The 26,616-nt window shown below is 33.0% G+C and overlaps 2 protein-coding genes across 2 annotated transcripts in view; both read right to left on the bottom strand.

Moving 5' to 3' along the window:
* Positions 1-26,616, bottom strand: part of LOC142351596 (xaa-Pro aminopeptidase ApepP-like) — a 702,879-nt gene that overhangs the window by 667,362 nt on the left and 8,901 nt on the right. The gene's annotated exons all lie outside the window — the stretch shown is intronic.
* On the bottom strand, positions 14,180-25,809 carry LOC142352217 (myophilin-like). Its single transcript, XM_075404657.1, has 4 exons — positions 25,663-25,809; positions 20,514-20,691; positions 16,863-17,129; positions 14,180-14,464 (listed from the first exon to the last, which is right to left on the bottom strand). The coding sequence occupies exons 2-4, from the start codon at positions 20,644-20,646 to the stop codon at positions 14,268-14,270; spliced, it is 597 nt and encodes a 198-aa protein (XP_075260772.1). The 5' UTR covers positions 20,647-20,691; positions 25,663-25,809; the 3' UTR covers positions 14,180-14,267.

Raw genomic sequence — 26,616 nt, 5'->3', positions numbered from 1 at the left:
GTTCAAAACCAACATCATGGTTGCAAACTCCATTGCGCAAAACAAAAATTTTGGAGGGCATCAGATGGTTATCTAACTTTTTATAGAAAACTTTTCGACTTGCAGCTCATTTTTGATCAAATTTCTTGTGAATGTCAAATTCTGTTGAAATTTCCAACCTTAGCAGTTTTAGTAAAAAAAGGATTGTGAATTAAAACGGATAGTCAATTAAAAGGATCGTTTTCAAGATAGTCTATTGGCATCTAGCAATCTTTTGTAACCCTCGGAGATGTGTCAGCAGCTAGAATAAAAAAAACTCAATTTTTGTTTCGAAAATAATCAAAGCCACTTTTTTAAGCAAATATCTCTTGTTGACTATTTTCTAACTTTCTGACAAGTTTAGCCCTCTTATTCTAAAAGTGTTTACCATAAGAAAGAAAGTTGAAAGCCCTTCATAACAATTTTTTTAATTGAGTTGACTAACGCTGGTTATCAGTTAAATTATTGTTTTGACCCTTTGGTTTTGCAAGTAAGGTAAAAATAGGCAAACTTATTTTTAAATTTATAGAAATGCTGATCTAGTTTTTCCCACTCACTGCACTTTTTTCGTTTTAAGCAAACCTTGCAGATGCACTTGCACTGTTGCCCAATTAATTACGTTTTTTTCTTCTTTTTTCTCAATCTTTACTTCTTTCTCAATCTTTCAATATTCTTTTTTAAATTTAAAAATTACCTTTTTATGAATATTTGATAATTTTATTTATAAATCAAAATTGGATCCTGAGGACCACAAAAAAGTATTTTTTATTATCCTATTCGGTGCTTAAAAAACGACAATATGAATGAGGAAAAAAGCCAGCCGCGCATAAATATTCCCTCATATAAAAAAAATGTTTGAAAAAGCCAAGTTAATTAGCGATTAGTAAAAATGCTGTTTTGGTTTTTCCTCTTGAGATATGGGTTGAAAACGATTTGGCTTGACCTGATTTGTCTACAATTTTTTGATCTGATGGTATCCTCCACTATGTACATATTTCTGATTTTCATTGCGTGGCCAATATTTGAAAAAAAGTATACATGCTCAATTTCGTTGGGCTTTTTCGCGACCAATGTTTTAACATTAGACTTGAACAATTTTGTGAAGAAAATTGAAACAAGGCAAAATTATGTATAAATTTCATTAAAACTACTTCTTTGTGAAGGATACAGTATATAATTAACTGGTCGTACACAATCTGAGTTTTGTACCTTGTTTCGCAATGCGAGTAGAGCAATCACTTGCCATAGGCCTTTGCGGGGCATGTTTAAATTACAGATCTATGGCTGAGTACTTGCTTGGAGAATCTACTTACACAATTGACTCGCTCAAATTTTATTTCCAAAAAGAAGAATGATTATGATGCAATAAGAATGATTAAATTGGGTAAAATACTGCGAAGTGCAAAAAAAGTAGCATAAACTAGCCGTAGCTTAAAATTTTGAACTGATAGTTAATCCCTAGCTTCGTAAAGCTTCGTAACCCTTAACCGTTATCTTCCCTTTTTCCTCATCCAAAAGTTCTTGTTAAGTCCTTTTCCATTTTTCATTACGATATTACTAAAACTCTTTTTAAGTTTTCTGAACTGTTCGCAATCTATTATATTTTCCAGTTTTTCTGCATACGCGCTTTTTTCACAACAAAAAATCAACACCCTTATCAAAAGGGACAGCAATCAGGGCGTTGTCACGTAGATATTTTTTCACTTTTGCTAATGCTCTATCCAAAAGTGTTTCTATGTTTTTTGATTACCGTTTTGTTGCCGCTTCAATTCTAAACAGTTTTTCACCTGGTCTGGTACCTTGTTCTCAAGCAGATTCCTTATCAAATTGTAGTTGTCCACCGAGAATTGCATTTCATTAAAGTTGTCCCTTATTGGATATTTTGCACCAAAAGCGAGCAAGTCACCGACGAATTCCGGAAAAAAACGATATAATCTAAAAATGCAACAGTCTTTTCTTCAGATGATCTTAGCCGCTCGTCTCGCCTTCTCAAAAATGGTCAAATTTTCCCTGCAGTCTTTGTTCAAAACCAGCATCATGGTTGCAAACTTTGTTGCGGAAAACAAAGTTTTCCGAGGGCATCAGATGGTTATCTAATTTTTATAGAAAACATTTGGACTTGCAGCTCGATTTTGATCACATTTCTTATGAGTGTCGTCTTCTGTTGAAATTTCCGACCTTAGCAGTTTCAGTAACAAAAGGATCGTTTTCAAGATAGTCTATTGGCATCTAGCAATCTTTTGTAACCCTCGGAGATGTGTCAGCAGCTAGAATAAAAAAACTCAATTTTTGTTTCGAAAATAATTAAAGCCACTTTTTTAAGCAAATATCTCTTGTTGACTATTTTCTAACTTTCTGACAAGTTTTGCCCTCAGAGTCTAAAGGTGTTTACTATAAAAAAGAGAGTTGAAAGCCCTTCATAACAATTTTTTTAGTTGAATTGACTAACGCTGGTTATCAGTTAATTTTTTTTGACCCTTTGGTTTTGCAAGTAAGGTAAAAATAAGCAAACTAATTTTTAATTTTATAGAAACACCGATCTAGTTTTCTCCCCTCACTACACTTTTTCGCTTTAAGCAAACCTTTCAGATGCACTGTTGCCCAATTAAATACGTTTTGAGATTTGCATCTGATCTAGTGATTGGAGGGGTCATTTAGATAAATATTTGGAAGCACATCTTTTAGCTTTCTTCTTGTAATTTTTGTAATGAGACGATTTCAACAGTTAGAAGTAAGAAACCCAATTTTTTTGAATATATTTGAAACCACAATTCTTTAGCCGTTTCTTTAATTCTTCCTTCTATTTTTTGAAACAAAATGAGGTTGTTTTGACGTTGATTTCTTGGAACCAGTTATTTTTTCCTTTTCAGATGTTTGAAAAAACCTGAATGTTTGGTTCTGATGTAATCAGAAGAATATTTTGCCAAATCAGCAGAGAAGAATTTAACAAATGAACACATTTGTTTCTATTAGTTTTACATTTTCAAAATTGGTTTTCGTTATTTTCAGAGCTCCAAATTGCCTGAACTCTTCAGTTATCAAAAATTCAAAATAATTTTTCCTGATAAAGAAAAAAATAATTTTGACCAGCAGAATAAAAAGAGACATACACAAATTTTTCTTGAACAAAATTTTGATAAATCAAAACTCAACATTTTAATTTTTTAAACAACTTTTGGTCCTCTGGAAAAAGGCAAGGAAATTGTAGTCCTGGAACTGCGGAGTGTAGGCGTGAAGCTGTAGAGAATTTTTAAAAATCCTGCATATAATCTAACTTAGTTGACTATTTTTTTTCTGTTAGTCTCCATTTTGAATTAAACTTTCTCAATATTTCAATCTCATCCTCTTACTTTTTCAAAAAAAATGAAGTTTGTTTAGCGTTTTTTTTAGAGGAACCAATTCTTTTTTCCATTTAAAATGTTTGAAAATACATGAATGCTTTGTTCTGATGTACTGAGAAAACTTTTTGCAAAATCAGCACTAGAATTTTAAAAATGAACACCTTTGTTTCTATTAGTTTTAAATTTTCAAAATTGATTTTCGTTATTTTTAGAGCTTTAAATTGCCTGTAGTCTTCAGTTTTAAAAATTTCCGAAAATTTTTTTTCTTATGAAGAAAAAATATTTCTGACCAGCAGAATAAAGAGAGACATACACAGTTTAATCTTGTACCAAATTTTGATTAAACAAAACTTATCATTTTACTTTTTTAAATATTTTTTGGCCCTATGGAAAAAAGGTAATTAAACTGTAGGCTTCAAACTGTGGAGTGTAGGCTTGAAACTGTAGAGAATTTTAAAAGAAACCTTGCTTTTAATCTAACTTCTTTGACTACCTTTTTACTGTTGGTCTCCATTTTGAATTAAACTTTCTTTCTCAATATTTCCTCTTTTTTCTCAATCTTTTTTTCTTTCTCAATCTTTCAATATTCTTTTTTAATTTTAAAAATTACCTTTTTATGAATATTTGATAATTTTATTTATAAATCAAAATTGGATCCTGAGGACCACAGAAAAGTGTCTTCTATTATCCTATTTGATGCTTAAAAAAACGACCATATGAATGAGGAAAAAAGCCAGCCGCGCATATATATTCCCCCATATAAAAAAAATGTTTGAAAAGCCAAGTTAATTAGCGATTAGTAAAAATGCTAATTTGGTTTGTCCTCTTGAAACATGGGTTGAAAACGATTTGGCTTGACATGATTTGTCTAAAATTTTTGTCCTCCACTATGTATTTATTTCTAATTTTCATTGCATGGCCAATATTTGAAAAAAAAAGAGTACACATGCTCAGTTTCATTGGGCTTTTTTGCGACCAATGTTTTAACATTAGACTTGAACAATTTCGTGGAGACAATTGAAACAAGGCAAAATTATATATAAATTTCATTAAAACTACTTCTTTGTGAAGAATACAGTATATAATTAACTGGTCGTACACAATCTGAGTTTTGTACCTTGTTTCGCAATGCGAGTAGAGCAATCACTTGCCATAGGTCTTTGCGGGGCATGTTTAATTGACAGATCTATGGCTGAGTATTTGCTTGGAGAATCTACTTACACAATTGACTCGCTCAAACTTTATTTGCAAAAAGAAGAATGATTATGATGCAACAAGAATGATTAAATTGGCTAAAATACTGCGAAGTGCAAAAAAAGTAGCATAAACTAGCCGTAGCTTAAAATTTTGAACTGATGGTTAATCCCTAGCTTAGTAAAGCTTCGTAACTCTTAACCGGTATCTTCCCTTTTTCCTCATCCGAAAGTTCTTGTTAAGTCCTTTTCCATTTTTCATTACGATATTACCAAAACTCTTTTTAAGTTTTCTGAACTGATCGCAATCTATTATATTTTCCAATTTTTCTGCATACGTGCTTTTTTCACAACAAAAAATCAACACCCTTATCAAAAGGGACAGCAATCAGGGCGTTGTCACGTAGATATTTTTTCACTTTTGCTAATGCTCTATCCAAAAGTGTTTCTATGTTTTTTGATTACCGTTTTGCTGCCGCTTTAATGCTAAACAATTTTTCACCTGGTCTGGTACCTTGTTCTCAAGCAGATTCCTTATCAAATTGTAGATGTCCACCGAGAATTGCATTTCTTTAAAGGTGTCCCTTATTGGATGCTTTGAACCAAAAGAAAGCATGTCCCTGACGAATCCCTGAAAAATGATATTATCTAGAAGTGCAACAGTCTTTTCATCAGATGATCTTAGCAGCTTGTCTCGCTTTTCCAGAATTGGTTAATATTTCCCTGCAGTATTTGTTCAAAACCAACATCATGGTTGCAAACTCCATTGCGCAAAACAAAAATTTTGGAGGGCATCAGATGGTTATCTAACTTTTTATAGAAAACTTTTCGACTTGCAGCTCATTTTTGATCAAATTTCTTGTGAATGTCAAATTCTGTTGAAATTTCCAACCTTAGCAGTTTTAGTAAAAAAAGGATTGTGAATTAAAACGGATAGTCAATTAAAAGGATCGTTTTCAAGATAGTCTATTGGCATCTAGCAATCTTTTGTAACCCTCGGAGATGTGTCAGCAGCTAGAATAAAAAAAACTCAATTTTTGTTTCGAAAATAATTAAAGCCACTTTTAAAGCAAATATCTCTTGTTGACTATTTTCTAACTTTCTGACAAGTTTGGCCCTCTGAGTCTAAAAGTGTTTACTATAAAAAAAAGTTGAAAGCCCTTCATAACAATTTTTTTTGTTGAGTTGACTAACGCTGGTTATCAGTTAAATTTTTGTTTTGACCCTTTGGTTTTGCAAGTAAGGTAAAAATTGGCAAACTAATTTTTAATTTTATAGAAACACCGATCTAGTTTTCCCCCCTCACTACACTTTTTTCGCTTTAAGCAAACCTTGCAGATGCACTGTTGCCCCATTAAATACGTTTTGAGATTTGCATCTGATCTATTGATTGGATGGGTCATTTAGATAAATATTTGGAAGCACATCTTTTAGCCTTCTTCTTGTAATTCTCTGAGATGATTTCAACAGTTAGAAATAAGAAACCCAATTTTGTTGAATATATTTGAAACCACAATTTTTTAGCCGTTTCTTTAATTCTTCCTTCTATTTTTTGAAAAAAATGAGGTTGTTTTGACGTTGATTTCTTAGAACCAGTTATTTTTTCCTTTTCAAATGCTTGAAAATACCTGAATGCGTGGTTCTGATGTATTCAGAAGAATTTTTTGCAAAATCAGCGCAAGAATTTAAAAAATGAACACATTTGTTTCTATTAGTTTTACATTTTCAAAACTGGTTTTCGTTATTTTCAGAGCGCCAAATTGCCTGAACTCTTCAGTTATCAAAAATTCAAAATAATTTTTCCTGATAAAGAAAAAAATAATTTTGACCAGCAGAGTAAAAAGAGACATACACAAATTTTTCTTGAACAAAATTTTGATAAATCAAAAATCAACATTTTATTTTTTTAAACAACTTTTGGTCCTCTGGAAAAAGGCAAGGAAATTGTAGGCCTGGAACTGCGGAGTGTAGGCGTGAAGCTGTAGAGAATTGTTAAAAATCCTGCATATAATCTAACTTAGTTGACTACTTTTTTTTTCTTAGTCTCCATTTTGAATTAAACTTTCTTTCTTTCTCAATCATTCCTTTTTTTTCTCAATCTTTTAATCTCATCCTCCAATGAAGTTTGTTTAGCGTTTTTTTAGAGGAACCAATACTTTTTTCCACCTAAAATGTTTGAAAATACATGAATGTTTTGTTCTGATGTATTGAGAAAAACTTTTTGCAAAATCAGCACCAGAATTTTAAAAATGAACACCTTTGTTTCTATTAGTTTTAGTTTTTCAAATTTTTTCGTTATTTTTAGAGCTTTAAATTGCCTGTAGTCTTCAGTTTGGAAAATTTCCGATAAATTTTTTTCGTATGAAGAAAAAATAATTCTGACCAGCAGAATAAAGAGAGACATACACAATTTATTCTTGTACCAAATTTTGATAAAACAAAACTTGTCATTTTACTTTTTTAAATTTTTTTTGGCCCTATGGAAAAAAGGTAATGAAACTGTAGGCTTCAAACTGTGGAGTGTAGGCTTGAAACTGTAGAGAATTGTAAAAGAAACCTTGCTTTTAATCTAACTTTTTTGACTACTTTTTTACTGTTGGTCTCCATTTTGAATTAAACCTTTTCTTTCTCAATCTTTCAATATTCTTTTTTAAATTCAAAAATTACCTTTTTATGAATATTTGATAATTTTATTTATAAATCAAAATTGGATCCTGAGGACCACAAAAAAGTGTCTTTTATTATCTTATTCGATGCTTAAAAAACGACAATATGAATGAGGAAAAAAGCCAGCCGAGCATATATATTCCCCATATAAAAAAAAAATGTTTGAAAAGCCAAGTTAATTAGCGATTAGTAAAAATGCTGTTTTGGTTTGTCCTCTTGGAACATGGGTTGAGAAACTTTTAGATCTGAAGGTATCCTCCACTCTATGTATTTATTTCTAATTTTCATTGCGTGGCCAATATTTGAAAAAAAAAAGAGTATACTTGCTCAATTTCATTGGGCTTTTTAGCGACCAATGTTTTAACATTAGACTTGAACGATTTCGTGGAGACAACTGAAACAAGGCAAAATTATGTATAAATTTCATTAAAACTACTTCTTTGTGAAGGATACAGTATATAATTAACTGGTCGTACACAATCTGAGTTTTGTACCTTGTTTCGCAATGCGAGTAGAGCAATCACTTGCCATAGGCCTTTGCGGGGCATGTTTAATTTACAGATCTATGGCTGAGTACTTGCTTGGAGAATCTACTTACACAATTGACTCGCTCAAATTTTATTTGCAAAAAGAAGAATGATTATGATGCAATAAAAATGATTAAATTGGGTAAATTACTGCGAAGTGCAAAAAAAGTAGCATAAACTAGCCGTAGTTTAAAATTTTGAACTGATAGTTAATCCCATATTGGGATACTAGACGCAAGACAGGCATTTGAATGAACAGTAAAAACAATTGGATGCCATGAAAAAATTTGAGTACTACAAAAATAACCTTCAAGCAAATTAGGTACGTCGTATATAAATTGTACTGCACTAAATGATTATGTACTATATTTGTCTATTCATCGGTTATAAAGTTAATTAAAACAGTTTGGTGATCATAAAATGCTAGTGATATTAATAAAGAAAATGAATGTTTTGCTAGTCCGTTTTCAGAGTTGTACGTGTTATATTTTTCGTCCTCTTGATTTAGTTCATAAATAAAGTTTTGATTTGCTGGTCAAGTTTTAGGATCTGGAGGAGAGACGCCGCCATTGTACCGAGATAGGAACTCGTAAAGGATAGGCTCTAAAAGACTAGCAGTGTCGGTGATGGTTTTAAAACTCTTCGCTGGGAAAAACGACGTCACTAGCGGTTCTTTTTCGTTTTGACTAGTGCAAAGTCAAGGGGCAAGAATGGCTTGATTCGCGTGACAAAACATTGTTATTGAAGCCTTTGTACTCTGGGTTTCTGCTAGTGCGTTTGCCGGTTCTTGTGATGTTGTCATTCAATACATCGTAATGAAATAATTGTTGGTGCAGTTTTTTTTAAGGCTTCATGTGGATGTTGATGCTTAAAGCATAAATTCGATTGTAGTAGGTGAGGGGACAACAGTTGCCGCCTATTGGTGTCGAGTATAAGTGCCTAAAAACGAAGTTAATTTCGCAGCTCGCATTAGCTCGCCTTTCGCATTAGCTCGCTCGCAATGTTTCTTCCTTCCCCCTTTGTATTCTGACTGACTTTTTAGTTTTTGTCAAAAATTTCTTTTCCGTTTTGTTCTTGTGTTCCAGCCCCTTCAATCAGTTTTTTCTTTTAGTATTGTCCCTTTTTTTCCCACGTTACAAGTTTTGTGAAATCACAGTTGCAAACGGTGACATCCATCTTCCCAAGTTCGCATACGACAGATGTGTGATCATCTAACTTCAATAAAATTGATAGCGGGCAACGACGTCATAGTGGCCGCTGAAAGTGTTTTTTAACCTCTTTTGTAGATGTCGTTTCCTCTTGAGTTTCAGTTGAACTGCCTTTTCATCCAGAAAAATCGGCTGGAAGAGTTTATATGATTGGAGAAACCGCGACTTATCATCTAGGGCTGATTGCTGTCTGTCCATCGCATCTCGAGTGGCCTTGCAAATGTTCCATTCTACCTCTTCATCATTTTGCTAGTTGTTCCAATGGCCTTCAGGTGAAAGCACATTGGGTGTTATGGTTTCGTCGTCTAAATGATGTTTTTAGATTTGCCGTACCCTAAACCAGTATTACATATAAAGATTTTTATAAAAATTGTTTTAGGTGCTCTTTTAAGTTTCAGGAGTTAGTATCTTTATGAGCTGTTTCAATAGATGCAAGCGTTGCTTAGTTGTTTCAATTTGTCGTTCTACTATGTTTATAGATTTGTGGTCATTAGAAGGTGCAAATATCAAATCTTTGAACTTGTTTTTGAAACAGGCAACTAATTTTATCAATTCGAAGGGAATGTGGAACACCGTGAATTTGTATACAATTATCCAGAAATTTGATGCTTTTACGCTATCAACAGTTTTGACTGATGGCTAGAAGGTCCAGCTCTGCACGTAGGTATGTTTGTTTCACGTCCTGTTTCGTTTTATTTGGGCCGGCAAATGCTATCTATGCTTCCTAATTAGTTACTGTGCATGGTGTATGTGGTGTGAATTGATTTGCGGGTAAAATAGATCTTAAATTTTAAACAATTGTAGTGCAGGATCTACAACTCACAAGAAGTTCCCAATTCATGTATAGCCACCAGCAGTGCTGGGAAAAACAAACCACTCAGCAGCTAAGCGTGTGACAAGCACGGTGATTTTTAAGTACATGGGTATATGATCACCTTCTCATCAATGCAATGCAGATCCCGCCAGTAAAAATAGAGATCTGGGTGTATCTTCTTGAGTCAGATTTCATCCTGCAAGAGAAAGCAGTCGCGTACTTCTTAAAAAGACAGCAACTTCAATAGTCGGGGTTGCCATTAGGAATTTGGTAAAATTTTTACCCACAACTTTTTCGAAGGAGAGTATTTATGAGCTGTCTGTTAGGGAAGTGCTAACATTGGATATAGGGTTGATCTCAAGAGCGTTATTGACACATGTTTAGTGTTGAACAATATACTTATTGAACAATACTGATTGAACAATACTGGTTTGCCTTTAATCGATGATAATTGATTCAGTTCGATGCAGCAGTTTAGATAAGAAGGAGTTTGAGATTTTAGAATTGAGTTGATTGGGTCCGAGAGTGACTGTTTCAGCAAAAAACACTGAGATAGATTGAGCAAAACACCAGCAATTTTCTTTTATTTTACCAGATTGGTGTGGAAATCATTTAATGTATTAACAATAGATGAGGCAGCCTTAGTGCTAGCGCTAAATTTGAAGAGGAATTGTCGTTCAAAAACTAATGGCAGGTTTGAATCAGTAAATCCCAATTGTGGAGATACATAATGCAATGCAGGAGACGCTTATGTAGCGATATGCGCAGAGGAATATGATGTCAAATTATCAGATTGTATTGTGGAAGGCTTAGAAGTTGTGTTTTTAGGTTGGCATGAAAAACATTTTTAAAGTGAACGCGCTGTGCATGAGTGGTATTGTAGTTAGGGGGATTAAAAGATGTTAATTTTGTGCGTGTGTTTTGGTCTGCGAATGATTTTTTTCATTTTGAAGCAAGTATACGCGCAATGCAGAATTATTAGTTGCAATAAGGGAAAGAATTCTACCCGATTTGGAGTAGTGTTTTGTCCTTCATGTACAATTTAAATTCCAGTTGCACGCGCGACGATTGATTAAAATTTAAAACAGAGGAACTATTATAAATTCAATTTAATTTAGTAATTGCTCTGCGGGCGACTGTTTTAAATAAAGTTTTTATACGACTTGCTTGATAATTTTTAAAAGTTTTGAAAGATTTAAGTTTTTTGAAGCACATCTATTAGCCTACCCATTGTATATCTCGCAGATGTGTCAACAGCTCAAAATACAAAACACAGTTTTTGATTTGAATATATTTAAAACAACAATATTTCGCAAATTTTCTAACTTAAGAAAATTTTCCAAATTTTCTGAAAATTTTTGCCCTCTGAGTTTAGTTGTGTCTGATATGTACAGGAAAAATGAAAATTCTTCTTCAGACTTGTGTTTAATAGAGTTGAGGGAAGTTGGTCATCAGTAAATTTTACACTTTGGGCCTTTGAATTTTTAAAGATTATATTTAAAAAATATAATCTTTATGTAAACGAAAAACCAAAGTCTTCTTCTCTGAAAAATATTTTAGTTTTTCACATGAGTTTTGCAATCAACAAACAAACTGGTTTTTGTATTTAAAGAAACGCCCAAACAATAGAAAAGTTCAGTTCCCAGAACAATTTCAAAAAATGGGGAAGTGAAAAGCAATTTTCTCTGTTTCAAAAAATAAAAAAAATTTTGAAATAAATTTTTCAACCTGGCAATCCATAAGGTCTCCAACTTCTAAATACATCAGTATTCCCTTAATGTGAGGAGATTATTTGCACTGACAAAATAAAGAATACAAATAAAAAAGATTTCTTTCTCCTTTTTTTCAAAGGAAACCAAAATAAAAGGAAAACAAAATATTTCATTTTTTGCTATTTTTGGCCACAGGTTAAATTGTTAATATTTAGGCTTGAAACTGCGGAGATTTTTTGTGTAGAAGTCTGCATCTAACCAAACTAAGTTGACATATTTTCCCGTTGGTTGTGATTTTAAATTTCAGGTCGATCTCTTATACCCACACTCAAGCATTTTTTTTGATACTTTTTATAAAAAGAAATTTGTATCCTGAGGACAACCAAATAGGTGTCTTTCAGTTTTCTCTGAAAAAAATGACTGAAGGAAAAAATCATCCTTGCTTATACATTCCCATTAAAAAAACTATTGGAACAAGAATATTTTTTAGCAATTAATAATTAATGCTGTTTTCCTTTGACCGGTTTTAATTTAGTTTTGCTTATGAAAATAATTTTGCCTGACAAGCTTTGTCAATAATTACTTGACTCGATGTATGACAAGAAGTATGCTAAGTTTTTAGTGTCCTCGACTAAGTAATAAAAGTCAAATTTCATTGCTCGGCCAATATTTGAAAAACAGAGTACATATGCTCAACTTTATCGGGCATTTTTACAAATGTTTTCAAATTAGAATTGTAAGCCTTCGTGAAGACAAGTGACGCTAGGCTAGTTTGTCTAAGCTTGATTAAAACCACTTTCTTTTGAAGGATGATAATCTAATTACAAAAAAAATTGGCACTTGGTCTCAGAAATGATTCTGACGATACTATTTGTGGTTTAAGAAGCCAATTATTGAATTTGAAATTGCCCATAAAAGTAATAATAAGTGATATAAAGAACACTTAAGTCTGTTTTGTAGTCTCAAGTAATTACTAATAAAATTCTGGCAATAAGGGTCAGGCTAAATACCTGCTCAAAATAAATTTCCTTTAGCAAAACGAAAAAATTGTTTTGTCATTTGCCTTTTCGGACATTGGCCACGTAATCTTTACCCCCCCCCCAACCTTCACTACCACTGCATTTCATCTAGTCTCTTCTTTATCTTCGTCATTTAATATATGATTACATCCTGGACATTCGCTTGACCCAAAAAGTAAATCTGGAGTTTGACCAAACTTGAGCTCCGAACTTTTCGTCGACCAAGTTTTTTTGAGGAGAAAAATTGGTTTGAGATATAAATCAAATCACAAGTCGAATCATAAGCTTTTTCAAGACTCTTTTTTAACAGGTCAATTTTATTGTCAAATCATGGGTCGAGAAAAAGTCTTATCATAAGTCTGTTTAGCTTTGCTCCGTTCCTGCTTCATTATATACAGCAGCCAGCAAACATATATATATATATATATATATATATATATATATATATATATATATATCCAATATCGGAAAAAAGCAAACTTAAGAAAAGACTTTTACTCGACCCATGAATTGACCATACTTGACCCCAAATCTCTATGAAATGACTTTTGTTCGATTCATGAAAAAACCATGCTCGCCCAGAAACTGCAATGAAAAAACTTTTGCTGGACCCATGAAAAAGTTTTTGCTCGATATTACTAAGAACCTCGACTGTATAATTTTGGTCAATATTAACTCCCTACTAGACTATTTGGGTTTTTTTCATAAGTCAATGTCTGCACTAGGTTAGAGCCCTTAAAAGAATCTTGTTTGATACATTGACTCTTGGAGAGACCCTGTACTGACCCAGGAAAATATCTTTTCTCGATCATTTTCATCTGTGAAAAGCTTTACATTGGCTTGACCCAAAAAATAAAGCTAGAGCTTTGCTCTAACAAACTTGAGCTCTTGACTTTTTGAAAGAAATTGGGTCAAGCATATGTCAAATTATAAGTCAAATCAGAAGTCTTTTCATAGATCTTTTTCACCAGGTCAAATTTAATGTCAAATCCTGAGTCGAGCAGTATTCTTTTCATAAGTTGGTTTAGCTTTGCTTCATTCCTGCTTCTTTGTGTGCAGCAGCAAACGAAAAATATATATATATATTTCCAAAATTGGAAAAAAGCAAACTTAAGAAAAGAATTTTACTCAACCCATGAAAAGACCATACCTCAAAACCCCTATGACTCAAAAATCCCTATGAAATGACTTTTGTTAGACTCATGAAAAGACCATGCTCGACCATAAACTCCAATGAAAAGGCTTTTGCTAGACCCATGAAGAAGCTTTTGCTGGATATTAACTAAAAACCTCCAACCTCTACTGTCACCCCCCCCCCCTACTAGAACATTTGGGTCTTTTCATAAGTCAAGGTCTGTACTAGGGTAGATGCATTGACTCTTGGAGAGACCCTGCACTGACCCATGAAAAGATTTTTTTCTCAATCCTTTTTATCTGTTGAAAGACCGTGTATGGAGCCATGAAAAGAGTTGTTGAGTTTAGGTATGTGAACGACCGTTTAACTTGGTTCAATATGCCCCCCCCCCTCGTTGACTTTGCGGCCTTTTTTATAAAGTATAGATCTAGACTAGGGCGTATTGATTAATGAGGTCTTTCCCATTATAGCCCCCCCCCCCCGCTTAGTGGTCAGATAACCTATAGCCCCCCCGTTATGGTAATCTCAAAATTTAGTTCAACACCTTATCATTTAAATTTCAATTCATAGATAACAAAATAATCAAATTAACATATTTTCCTAGTCATCTCCAATCAATTTCTAAACAATTGTTCATTTGCTGTTGGGAATAATTTGACGAGTTGATCCGGCGTTGACTCCAGATGTTTGGAACTCAGTGGATCCGGATGTCTTGGGCACTGCAAATAGACCCTGTCTCAGTTGTTCCTCCGACCATTCCTTTGGTTGTGCTTTTGATTCCTTAGGACCCAGAGTTGGTCCTTGGAAGTTGTTGGCCTGGCATTTACGACCTGTTTGGCAGAGGAATAACAAAGCGCCAGCCATTTATTCTATCATTCGCCCAATTTTTATTCGGTTTTTCGACTTATTTTCTCAGCAAATAAAGTGTTGAGAGAACTTCCCGGGTCAAGGAAAAATCGGCAAAATATGTAAGATAAGCGGTGAAAAGACAACTTTTCACCGCTTATCTTCCATATTTTTCCGATTTTTTGCATTCAGATTTCATCGCATTCCCTGCTTATCTCACATATTTTTTGCAGTTCTCTCTCAGTGGTGAATTTAAGTAATTTCGCCACTAAGTTAGCCGGTGAATTTATGTAACTTCACCGCATTCACTGCTGTTCTTACACTATTTTAACAATTGTTTCCAAGCGGTAAATTTATGTAAGTTAACCACTAAGCTAAGCGGTGAATTTATGTAATTTGACCGCATCCACTGCTGTTCTCACACAATTTTAACACTTTTTTCTAAGCGGTGAATTTATGTGAGTTCACCACTAGGTTAACCGGTGAATTTATGTAATTTCACCGTATTCACTGCTGTTCTCACACAATTTTAACACTTTTTCTAAACGGTGAATTTATGTGAGTTCAACACTAGGTTAAGCGGTGAATTTGTGTGATTTCATCGCATTCACCGCTTATCTTACATAATATGGAAACTTTTTTCAAAGCTGTAAATTTATGTAATTTCACCGCTACCAGGCAATAAAGGTTTTTTCACCGAATTCACTGCCTGAGTTATGTAACGTCGCCGCATTCACCGCCTATCTTACAAAATTTTCCGCATTCACCGCTTATCTTACATAATTTTGCGTTAAATGGCGTTGACACTTCGGCCCGGGTTGTTGCACTCCTTTTTGTGACGTTTTATAGATTCTGGCGAGTTGTTCGAATATGGATGACCATTTAGAAAGGTCAAAACAGATTTGTTTTGAACCTATGTAATCCTTTAACATTGGCACACCGCTGTTATTGTTACTGAAAAATTACCATCAAAGAACAAGCAGATGATCATGTGATCAATAAATTCAAGGGCAGTTTAACAACCTGATGCTTTTGGTTTGAATAAACTTTCGCAATTACATTTGTTGCATAAATGTAACTTCAGTAACGTCTTGCCACTCCACATAATAAGGTTGATAGCAAGCAGTGTTTTTTTTTCACTCAAATCACTATATTTTTCTCTTTCATTCATTGCGTTCAGTTTACAGTTTATTTGATTGATGGGTTACCAAGTTGTTTGTTGTTTTTACAGCCGGAGTTGATACGTTGTTTTGCACCAATAAATTAGAAATACCGAGCTATATCAGTTAATAGTTTATGTGACGATTTTTCTATGAGTCAACACACGAGTACCATGGTGTTGAGAAAGACAATAAATACGTACTTAAACATATTCAAGAATATAGCGTTTAACAATCGTCGAGCAAAGTCTAAACTTAGGCCTCGACTGATGGAAAGGCCATTCTTGACCCAAAAATGTTTAAAAAATGGCGATTAATTAACCTATGACATCACTTTCGCTTGATTTAGTTCAAGATAAGGCTGTAGCTTTCTACAGTTTCAAAATTTGGATTGCTGAAGAAGTTTTAATGGAAAAAGAATTTCGCTTTCGCAAACTGCAGACTTTTAGAACCGAGTTTAATAAATAAACAACACAAATACTTTTGGCTAATCAATCAAATGACGTGGTGAGAGCTAAAGAACGTAGTTTCATTGATCCAAATGAGTTCGCCTAAATAATCGATTTGCAACAACTGAATTATTTTAAGAAGTCAAGATTTGTTAATTGTCTTTTTTATTTGGGAAGCACCCTTGGGTGTTGTTTTGTGGATGTTTGATCATCAATAGTAACTATTGAGAAAACGCTGTCGTTTCTCCCAAGATTTCAGCCGGTGTCAAAATTAACCCCCCCCCCTGATTACCCCCCAAACTAATGTAAGAATAGGGGGCGGGTAATTGTCTATGAGGGGTAAAATGATGTATGATTAGAGGGGTAATCGGGGGAATTTTTAGACTTTACCCCTAAAAAATACCCCCCAAACTAGTTCCCATACCTGTGAAAAGACCATGCCTGACAAAGAAATTATGAAAAAGAGAAGATTTGAAAAATATATGATAAATGAAAAGACAACGCTCAATCAACATGCGTTATTGCAAAGACTTCAGCTACACTTTAATAGTGACGCTGGACCCTACATTTTGACCCCCCTGCTAGAATTTCGAAATTTTATTATAAATCATGGTGAAGATTAGGAAAAAAATAAGATCTGCGATAAACGGATATTTTAATGTGTTTTGCAGTGACTCATTTATTTTTGTATAATTGGTCAAAAATTGAGAGATTTTCTAAAATAAACCTCAGTTCGACTCGTTTCATCTTCTAAAAAAATTATAATTGCCTACCCAGTGCAAGTATGGTCTGGATTACAGCTCCGAAGTTGGTGTTGTCAAACAGATCCACAGTCTGAAACAGGTCCAGTTTCTTCACTCCGTACTTCTCACACGCACCCAGGAACTGGCCGATGTTCTCCATCTGCATGAATGCGATCTTGCTCTTCTTGGGTTTGCAACTATTGGGTTGGATCACATTCATAAGCCCACACAAGTAGACCCCGTCTTTTAAAGCTTCCTGCATTGACTCAGGACCCAAAAGAACGTCTTGTGGAACAGCTGCAATGAAATGATTGCATCAATTAGGTGTGGTCATATGATTTGCCAGAAGACCATTATTTAGTTTATTTTATATTGAGTTAAGAAGACCAAAGAGGCGAAAGGACGGTACGAAATAACGCTGCTAGACACTGCCCAAATAACAACGCTGCTTTTTTAAATTGCTCTAAAAATTGCATGATTCGAATGATCACGTGGTATATTGCTAGAAACACTAAGGAGAAAGAGATGCGGAAAGTTATTCTCATGATTCATATCGACTGAATGAGGGGGAAAAGACAGCACAATAAAATCGCCTTTTCATCATGAATTTTAAATAAAGACTAAAATTCTAAATAAAATTTCAACGTAAAAAACTGTGAGTTCTCAAATCTACCTTTGTATAGAATTGGCGCGTTTTGTATTTTCTTTAAATTTTATTTTGTATTTTTGTATTTTAATTTGTAAATTTTGTACTTTTTAAAAATTATTTTTAAAAAAATACTCAACAACTTGAAAGCTCAATGTTGCAACTTAACTGATAAACCTCAAATTAGACAGATTTTCTGTCATTTCAGAATAACTGAAAAACTTTACTCCAGCAAATTGAAACAAAAAAAGTTATATGATCAAGATTTATATGTTGTTTCAATCGTTGGGTTTCTTGATGCTTTAACGTTTTTGGACATGTGCGTGTGCGCGTGTGTTTGTGTGTGTAAAATTCTTGTAATTGAAGTCCTCTCGTTTTTGGAGCAAGCTAAACTTTCAGACTTTTTCAAAATTTTGTATATTTTGATGATTTCCATTGGATATCATGAGTAAATACAAGTAAGCTGATGAGTTACAGGAAATCTTGAAAAAGGTGTCTCTTTTTTGGATTTTTTGTGAACAAAACTTAAATTTGCACAAAAGACTTCTTTACAAAGGAGATCAAAAACTGCCTGTTTTTTGTTTTTGAAGCTCTTGTGACCCCTATCTCAGTTTACATGGACCTACAAGTTTTAATCAAACAAAATTTTTTCTTTTCCCTATTCATTTTTAAAGCATCTGTAGTTCTATTTCATTTGTTCTGTTTTCGTTTATTTTGTTTAGTTGTGTTATTCCGTTTTAGACAACAAATTTTCAGTCAAATTCCTACTGCGTTGTAACTCAAATTCACAAATCTTTATATATTTTTGATGCCAAAAACAGAGGATTCAAAAAAGAGGAAAGAAAAACACCACTAGCGTAGTTTTTCCTCAATATGATCTTTAACATTAAACAAAAGTCCATTTTAATACCGAAACAAGATAATTTCATTTCAACTTAAAACTTTCGATTTTTGTAAGAGAAAATGTTTAATTGTTCAACACGTGTTTGAAGTGCAGAGCGTGAATCGAGAAAAATGTCGTTTCATATCGCAAAAGCCCAATTTGTTCAAATTTGTATAGCAATTTACAATGTAAAAGAGAGGGGCGCGCAGGTTGTGCTAATGGGGATTAAGAGATATATTCCCACTAAGCTGGGGCTGGGGAGATACTTTTTCATTTGAAATAAATCAAAAAAGATTGAAAAAAAGACAGGATTTTAAGAGCGTCACTGATTTTAAGAGTGTCATTTTTGTAAACAATGAATTCTTTGAAAATAACTTTTGAGGATCTATTTAAGAGAAGGTTTAGAACCCTGTGAAGTCAAAATACAACACACCAGGTGAATTAAGTTCAAAAATGCCAAATATGGGGTTTGTTTTGCTAATAGGACCTCATAGGGACTATAAATTCTTTTTCGTACGTTACAAAAATCTGAAAGTTCGATATTTTTCGAGAAGCTTAATTTTTTATTTAACGCTCAGAGTAATTGTTGTTGTTCTCAATTACTCGAGTTAGATTAGAGTGATTTATTCCTGCTGAATACCTAAGAACTACAAAACTTTTCAATTAAAGGTTCATGATGACACCCATATTGTGTAGCCAACTACGACTGCAGTATTGAATCGAGCTGCTATTTTTTTTTTCAAATCCAGTGCACGTCAAATTTTAAGTTAGGTGCTAAATCATTTTTGAGGAAAATAATTTATGTATGCAAGGGAGTTAAAACAGAAAAAAAATGAATTTTTCAAAATGACCTTTTTGAAAAAATATTTTGTTATAAAAATACTTAGTCAAGAAATTCGTCATTTAGCGATTAGTTTTTGTCAATAAAAAATCGTTTTGAAAAACATTTCGTTTGTGCACACCTCTTTAAAATTAATGAATAAAAATTGATTTAACGTTAAATCAGAATCGTGCATAATGAGTGAGTGCACGCAAATTTTAACTCTTTTCCAGTTCTCGTCTTGTTGTTTAAGAAAAGTATCTCGACCTCAATAGTTCTGAAAACATTTGCCTAGGAATAAGTAAAGAAAAGTCTTGTGAAATTGCATTTGTAAAGCCATATAATGTGAAAGAAAGACCTATTCACGAATATGCTTTATACCCCCATTCGCGATAATGGACACCAGGCTTGCTCTCAGAGTTTAAAAGCTTATATAGGTTATGTTAGGTTATGGGTGTTCGCAAGCGGAATAAAAGGCGTTTTTCAACTAAGTAGAAAAAATAATTTCTCAAATTGAGAGAATAACAAATATCATATTTTACAGTAGAATTTAGAGATTTACAGGAGAGATCTGATTATTAGATCAAGATGGTGATTTGATTTTGGGGACGAAAAAAGGCTCAAAAATCAGCTGTATATACCATTTATCAGCGCAAGATAATCAAGATACAAAACTAATCTTAGCACCATGATTTACAGTGGGGGTCGCAAGGTTTACCCGATATGGTTTGCTCTCGCAAATTTCCCAGAAATCAGTCGCAGGGGGTACCATAGATGGTATGCATTTACACTTTTCTAGGACTTCGCTCACATTACTGGTGGTATCATAATAATTCAATACATGCTGGGAAGATTTTACATCAAATAATCTCACTCTAATATTAGTTATCTAGATTCACCAATTTGAACCAAATATTGATTTTAAGCACCATTTTTGACGATTCCTTTATATAGACATTTTCTATAAAATCAATTTGCTCCTGTCTTGGTAATCTGGTAAGTTAAACTTTCTTTCTATTAATTCTCACTAAGTTCATGACTATAGTTTGATCATTATTCTAACAGGTTAAAACAAATTTTAGATCATCTATGAACATTTGTTTCATGGTGCTGCCATAATGCAAAGTCATAAACGTTTGGAGTCAATTAAAATACTTAGAATTTTTATGATGCCTCTTTTTATGATGCTGCTGCCTCATAACATGAAATTTTTATGGTTAATATTTTTTTTGTCTTTTCTTCAGTTTCTTTTTTTTGAATTTATCAATTAAACTTCCTGTACGACTGTACTCCTTTCGTTCAAATCAATAAAGTAAACTTGCAAATACTTACAAGATACCACTGGTTGTCCAGTGACCATTTCCATCCAGATTCTGACTTGCTGCTCCACTTCAATGTCATATTTGCTCTCTATCTTGGCCTGTCTCTCGGCCAGATCTCCATATCCGGACTCACGATTGGCCATAGTTGTGATTGTTAAGATTATTAGTTTGTCTAGGTTGATCAAGAACTGAAACAACACGGGTATTATAACCAAGATGAGGACGTCATCGACTCAAAAGAGGTATGGACCAGGCAAAATTGGGACAGAGGGGTCCAAACCGAAAAAACAAAGTGTCCGTTGTAGGCCAGTCTGAACAGACTTTGGTCATCCTGGGCCAGAACCAACAGGACAGACCTATGATACCTATCTGACAGACATAGCCCGAGAGCAAAGAATTAGATTTTATTTCAATAAATCTAACTGCAGTGACAAAATATTGCTACATGGGATGAGCTTCCTCTTCGTAGTCAATTGAAATGTTGTTAGGTTTATTAGCTGCGTTTCTAAGCTGCTGTTTTTTTGGTAGACGTTACTTTGTAAACACGGTTTCTGATTTCTTCATTAAAAAATATTATTTACTAACAAATGAAAATTTCGTTTTAACAGTATCAAACAAAAAGTAGACTCTAGCTTGGTCTGTGCTGCTGTTCAACTATAAATGAAAACTGCTGTTCAAGAAATAGTCTCCTTGGGGTTAATGGGAACATCTATTTCGGGGAGTTAGCTTTTTTTATTCAGCCGGTCCTCTTGGTTATGATCACACTAATCTGACTCATTAACGGGCCCTGATCAGATCGTACAGACTTCCAAAATAGTTCTGTTCAGACTATCCAGACCATACTACAAGACTATCTAGACCATAGACCCTGATCTGAACAGACTATCCAGTCTCTGGAGGGCTTCTGATCAGACTTTCCGGACCGTAGAGTTTGTGCTAAACTCTTTCACTGGGTCGCTCTTTACCTCACTGTTAGCAACCCAAGTCGGTCTAACCAGAGTTGACTTGAGTTGCGCACCTCAACTTGTGAAGTACTTGTTTCACACCGTTTCCAAAGTTCAAAAATATCAAATTTTTATCTTCCTTAAGTATCGGGCTGTTGTATATAAAAAATGATAAGATAAACATAGATAAACATGCTGAACAGAGATAAACATGATGCGTTTTTTCTAACTGAACGCCAATGCTGAGTTCTTTGGTAGGCATAACAAGATCTCGGATTACAAATTTTGGTAAGAAATTAGCATAATTTAAAATTTTGGATGTCATATCACTCATGAAAGTCTGCAATGACTTACTTATTAATTGAAAGAATGAGCTATCGTAACCATTATAAAAATTTTGTTTATAACAAAAAAATTGAGTTTTTGATATTTCTCGGCAGCTATAATTGCTCGCAATTTAAATCGTGTCAATGAATTTTTAGCTTATTAAGTCAACGTTAAGTTGGTGTTTTAGTTTAAATCCCAGTTGAATTTAATTATAACGAACGTTTTCGTGGGGGATGAACTATATGCTCAACTGTTTCTTTCTCATCGATATATTTCGCTCAAGGGCTTATAATTCTGTATTGCTGGAAAAACAGTTCAGCTTAGACTGTTTAATTTAAAAGAATGTTCGAATTTCGATATACTTGAGGTTTATCCTTTGACTAATTTTCCCTAAATTTGTTCACATTTTTGGCCATTGTGTAGTTTTGTGCAAAATTCAACATATATTTTTGCCTGATTCGTTCAAAATTTTGTTTAAAAATTAAAGTTTTAAAATTTTAAATTGCACAGAATTCAATGTTTGAATAACTGTTGAGTATGGAGCCAGGTGTACAACATTTGGCTAATTTCGAAATATTTTAACCAAAACTTCATATTTAAAAACTATAGCCTAAAATAAACTTTAAAAATCAATATTTTGTTCAACAGTCATTTTTCTTGCTTTTGACAGTTTAATGCACATTTTGAGAATTATGGCAATAAATTCTGGTCCAATCTTTTTTTGCAAAAATGAACAATAAAAATCACGGAAAAGCTTAAAACTAAATTTTTCTATTAATTGAAGCATAATCAAGTTTTGAAAACAAATGATGCAAACAAGGTACTAGGGTAAAAAACACATTGGAAAAACTGTGACAAAAGCAAAAGCCACTTCAATATTTAAAAGCTAATACCTAATCAAATTAAGAATTAAGTTTTATCAAATTGACAACGAAAAACCCGAAAAAACAGAATTTAAAATGGAGCAGAGAGAAAACTTGAAATTTATGGCAACATTTTTTTCAACATTTTGCGCGCAATACAATTGGTTGTAATTCTTATCAAAGCTTGTAGTATTGTCATTCTGGGTTAAGGTATTTATGATTCACTACATAAACTTTCAAAAAAAGAAGTTGATACATAAATGTAGAAACTTTAGAAATGAAGATCTCAGATAACGAATTAAAATGAAACAAAATCAGTTACTGTTTGACAACGTAAGGCAAATATTCTTTATGGTGCACCTTATTTTGTTTTTTAGTGAAACCTAATTGGAACGCAATTTAATATTAAAAAATTTGCTTTGTATCCAAATTGACTGAATAATTGAGAAATCTATGATTAAAACTCATAGCTGAAAACATTAGAATGATTTAAGGGAACGAATTGCTGTTAATTACTAAAGGTTTTAAACGTAAAACGTTAAAAATATTTTTCAAAGACAAAGATATGTGTTTTTGATTATTTTCATAATTAGCTAAAAAAATAAAACCCAAAGAATAATAGTATTAGCCAACACTAAAAATGTATAATAGTTTAAACAGTTTTGTTGTACCAACAAAACTAGCATGAAATTTTTCAGTATTTTTTTTGTTACATCATTAGAGGTTATTCAGCAAAAATTTTCCATAAAGTAGCAAAGCTAATTGGATCTAAATATTCATTTTGAATTTTGCCTAGCAGATGTTTTTGGTAAACTATGATATGACGTTGTAAGTTTAATTCTTTAACCTTTTAATTTTTTAAAAGTTTAGTCTTTTAACCTTTTGAATTGTAAGATTTAAAAAAACCATATCAAACGAACAGGAATGGAGAACATCGTATTGAGATCCGAAGTAAATGCTGCTTAAATTTTTGTTTTTGTACAGTCAGATTTGTACTCTTGTTTGTGAAGTATCAATTTTAGTTAATAGTTCTTGTTCTTTTAAAAATTTAGAGGAAGTGAAAGTTTGAACTGCTAGGGCACCTGAACAAATTTTTGTTGCAAAGTTCTAACTATTTTTTAATTGACTTCAGCTGTCCTGTTGTGCTCTAATAGTGATCAAATTGTTGCATAATGACTCGCAAAATGATATATTCCAGGACTACAGTATCCTGAAAAATTTGGTGTTAAAAACACTGCCAGACTCACGTGTTTTGCTTGTATTTCATTCAACGTCAATTGGACTGCATATTGTAATTAGGTACGTCAAAAAACAGAACAAATTAATTTTTTTGAAAGGAATCATAGACCTTCATTTTGGATGACCTTAAATATCTAGAATTTCTTTCTGAGCGCTAATTTTTGGTGTTACATTTGTCTACAATCTTATAGTTGTCTTTGGAGAGACATTTTGTATAAGTGCGTTTAAAATTAAGGATAAATCTCTTGAAAGTGTGATAGACAGTTTTGAAAAATCTTGTATGTTTATCCCGTATAGATAATTGATTATTTTCTCACTTAGCTAAAAATGAAATTCAAAGATTAGTAGTACTAACCAATACTAAAAATGTCTAAAAAAATACACAGTTTTGCTGGAGAGACATTTTGAATAAATGTGTTTAAAAAAGTAAAGATAAATCCCTCGAAGATGATAGACAGGTTTTAAAAATCTTGTATATTTATCCAGTATAGACTGCTAATCCTGGGAAAATACATATACCTATCATTTTTTGAGCCAATTGGATAAGCTGCAGATATGCCTCAAATTTTAAAATTTACTGATTTTATATAAAAAAAGAGAAAAATTACGAAAAAAGGAATATGACTCGCTTTGCTGGCTATCAGCATAACTTTTGGAGGCAGTCTATCAGATCTTACTTGATAATTTTTTAGGGATCACTGGGGAATGAAGGCATGAAATAATTTGCCTGATAAAAAAGACAATCAGATGACTTAAATTTGATGAAATAATCAAAACGAGGACAGTGGTTTTGATATAGAAACAGGTTTAGATCTTGAATTAGAAAAAGACAGTTCACAACCAAAGTGGGATATGAAAAGACCATGTTAGGCACAATTATAATATGAGCTGAATTAAACTCAATTTAGAATAAATTTCTTTGTTGTTTGAAACTAACTGCTCACACTGAATTTCTGCTAGACACAAAAGGTTAAGATCGACTTTTTTGACCCAAAAAATTGAATTACAAAATTTAAGTGGAACTATTGAAAAATAACCAGTCTAGGAAAAGTTGTTCAATGAATCAGCGTTTGTATGGCTAAAAAAGTTTCAAATTTTTTTGCTCACCTATGCTTAGAACGTAGCGAGCCTGTATGCTCCTTCAACTGTTGCAGCTCTGCAGAACTGCATATAAATCAAAATCTACAATCTTTTATGAAACCAATGTTTTATCTTTTTGGAGAGGAAAATGTGCAAAATGTCACAATTTCATCATGGCTAATGGGAAGAAGACTATAACATTTCAGCTACCTATTTCCATTAGTCAATTATTATGGCAATATAATACAATTGTGACACCTATTTTATTTAACGAATCCGGATTTCGAAATATTATATGGGATATTTCTAACTATCTTTGGATTCTTCTGGTGTAATGCTATTTAATCGTTTCTGCTTCGTTTTGAACAGAAGCAAAAAAAACTATTAATTTAAAACTTGCCAGATTTTCAAAACACACTCGGGAAAATGTCAGTCTCCACCGATAAAGTGTTCTTAGCGCGACTATTGAAATGCTATTTCTTGAAAAACGAAAAGATTGTGCTCAACTCAAAGTGCATATGAAAAGACTTATGTTCGACCCATGAAATGTTCACACATGTTTCACTTATGTTCACACAGAAACATAGATTACACGAAAAAAATAAGAAAAAAATTCAAGCCTCAACTTGAGAAAATTTTGAAGAATCGGAAATTACAACAATTGGTTTTCCTACAAGAAAGAATTCAACAATTGGAATTTTCTCACCTTTGTTGAAACTGCAATGCCAGCACCAGCTCAGAAAATGGGCTTCCTAGTTCAAATATTTGGCATTGTTTGTTTGTTTGTTTGTTTGTTTGTTGATGCTAACTCAAAGAGTAAACAACTTTTGTTCCTCTACATCTCAGCGGTTTAGTGGTATAGTATGTCTCGGGGGCTTGGCATTTCTTATGTTTATGAACAAGATCAAGTCAAATTCACAAACAATGAATATTACCATTATACAAAACACAAGATGCAAGACATAATGTATGCTATTATAAGTTGTGATTGTTTGCAGTTCTCAGATGTCTTGCATTGTTAAGGATGCATTCGTTCTTTTAAACTTTAATTCTGAGCTTATAGGTAAAATTTTGAGTACTCCATATTTGGCACAAGCAATCAACATGTTTGAAGATCCGGGCAAATAACTACAATCCAGCACATAACCAAGACCAAGATCTACCTCATAAAGGGGAGGGGGAGGGGCAGCAAAACTTCAGGTCTTCACTCTGAATGTCATTAACCCCGAATGCGTTTCCAGACAGAAATTTTTAATTTTTGTTCTCAAAAAATCTCTTCTCAATTTACTCATCAATTACTTCTCAAGAAGGTGCCTTAATAAGAACATTATTAGTTTTTACACGTATGGACAATTTTTAGATACCCAGTAAAACGGGATATTTACATCTATTCCAAAGGTGTTTTTTTTGCAACAAGTAAATTAAAATTATAACCATACGGTTGAATATACTTGAAACAAAAATACTTTAAATCATTCAAACAAAATAAAATATTAAACATCAACAAATTTCTTAAAGAATCACATTATAAAAATTTCTTCCGATTGTTTTCTTTCTAAAAATAAAAATAACTTTTAAAAGCTCCTACGTTACTATTCAAAGGAATTTTTTCATGTTGTGAGAGCAAGAAATCATTCAACGTTTTCTTAAAAACGTTTCC

Source organism: Convolutriloba macropyga, chromosome 13, assembly GCF_964194025.1.
Source record: "Convolutriloba macropyga chromosome 13, txConMacr16.3, whole genome shotgun sequence".
Taxonomy (NCBI): Eukaryota; Metazoa; Xenacoelomorpha; order Acoela; family Convolutidae; genus Convolutriloba; species Convolutriloba macropyga.
This window is presented reverse-complemented; position numbering and strand designations above follow the sequence as displayed.

Excerpts from the sequence above, each read along its gene's own strand:
- LOC142352217 (XM_075404657.1), bottom strand. The coding sequence starts at position 20,646 with ATGGCCAATCGTGAGTCCGGATATGGAGATCTGGCCGAGAGACAGGCC. Across the intron at positions 17,130-20,513 it reads TGGACAACCAGTGGTATCTT|CTGTTCCACAAGACGTTCTT; the intron begins GTAAGTATTTGC and ends ATTTCATTGCAG. Across the intron at positions 14,465-16,862 it reads CCAGACCATACTTGCACTGG|GTCGTAAATGCCAGGCCAAC; the intron begins GTAGGCAATTAT and ends TCTGCCAAACAG.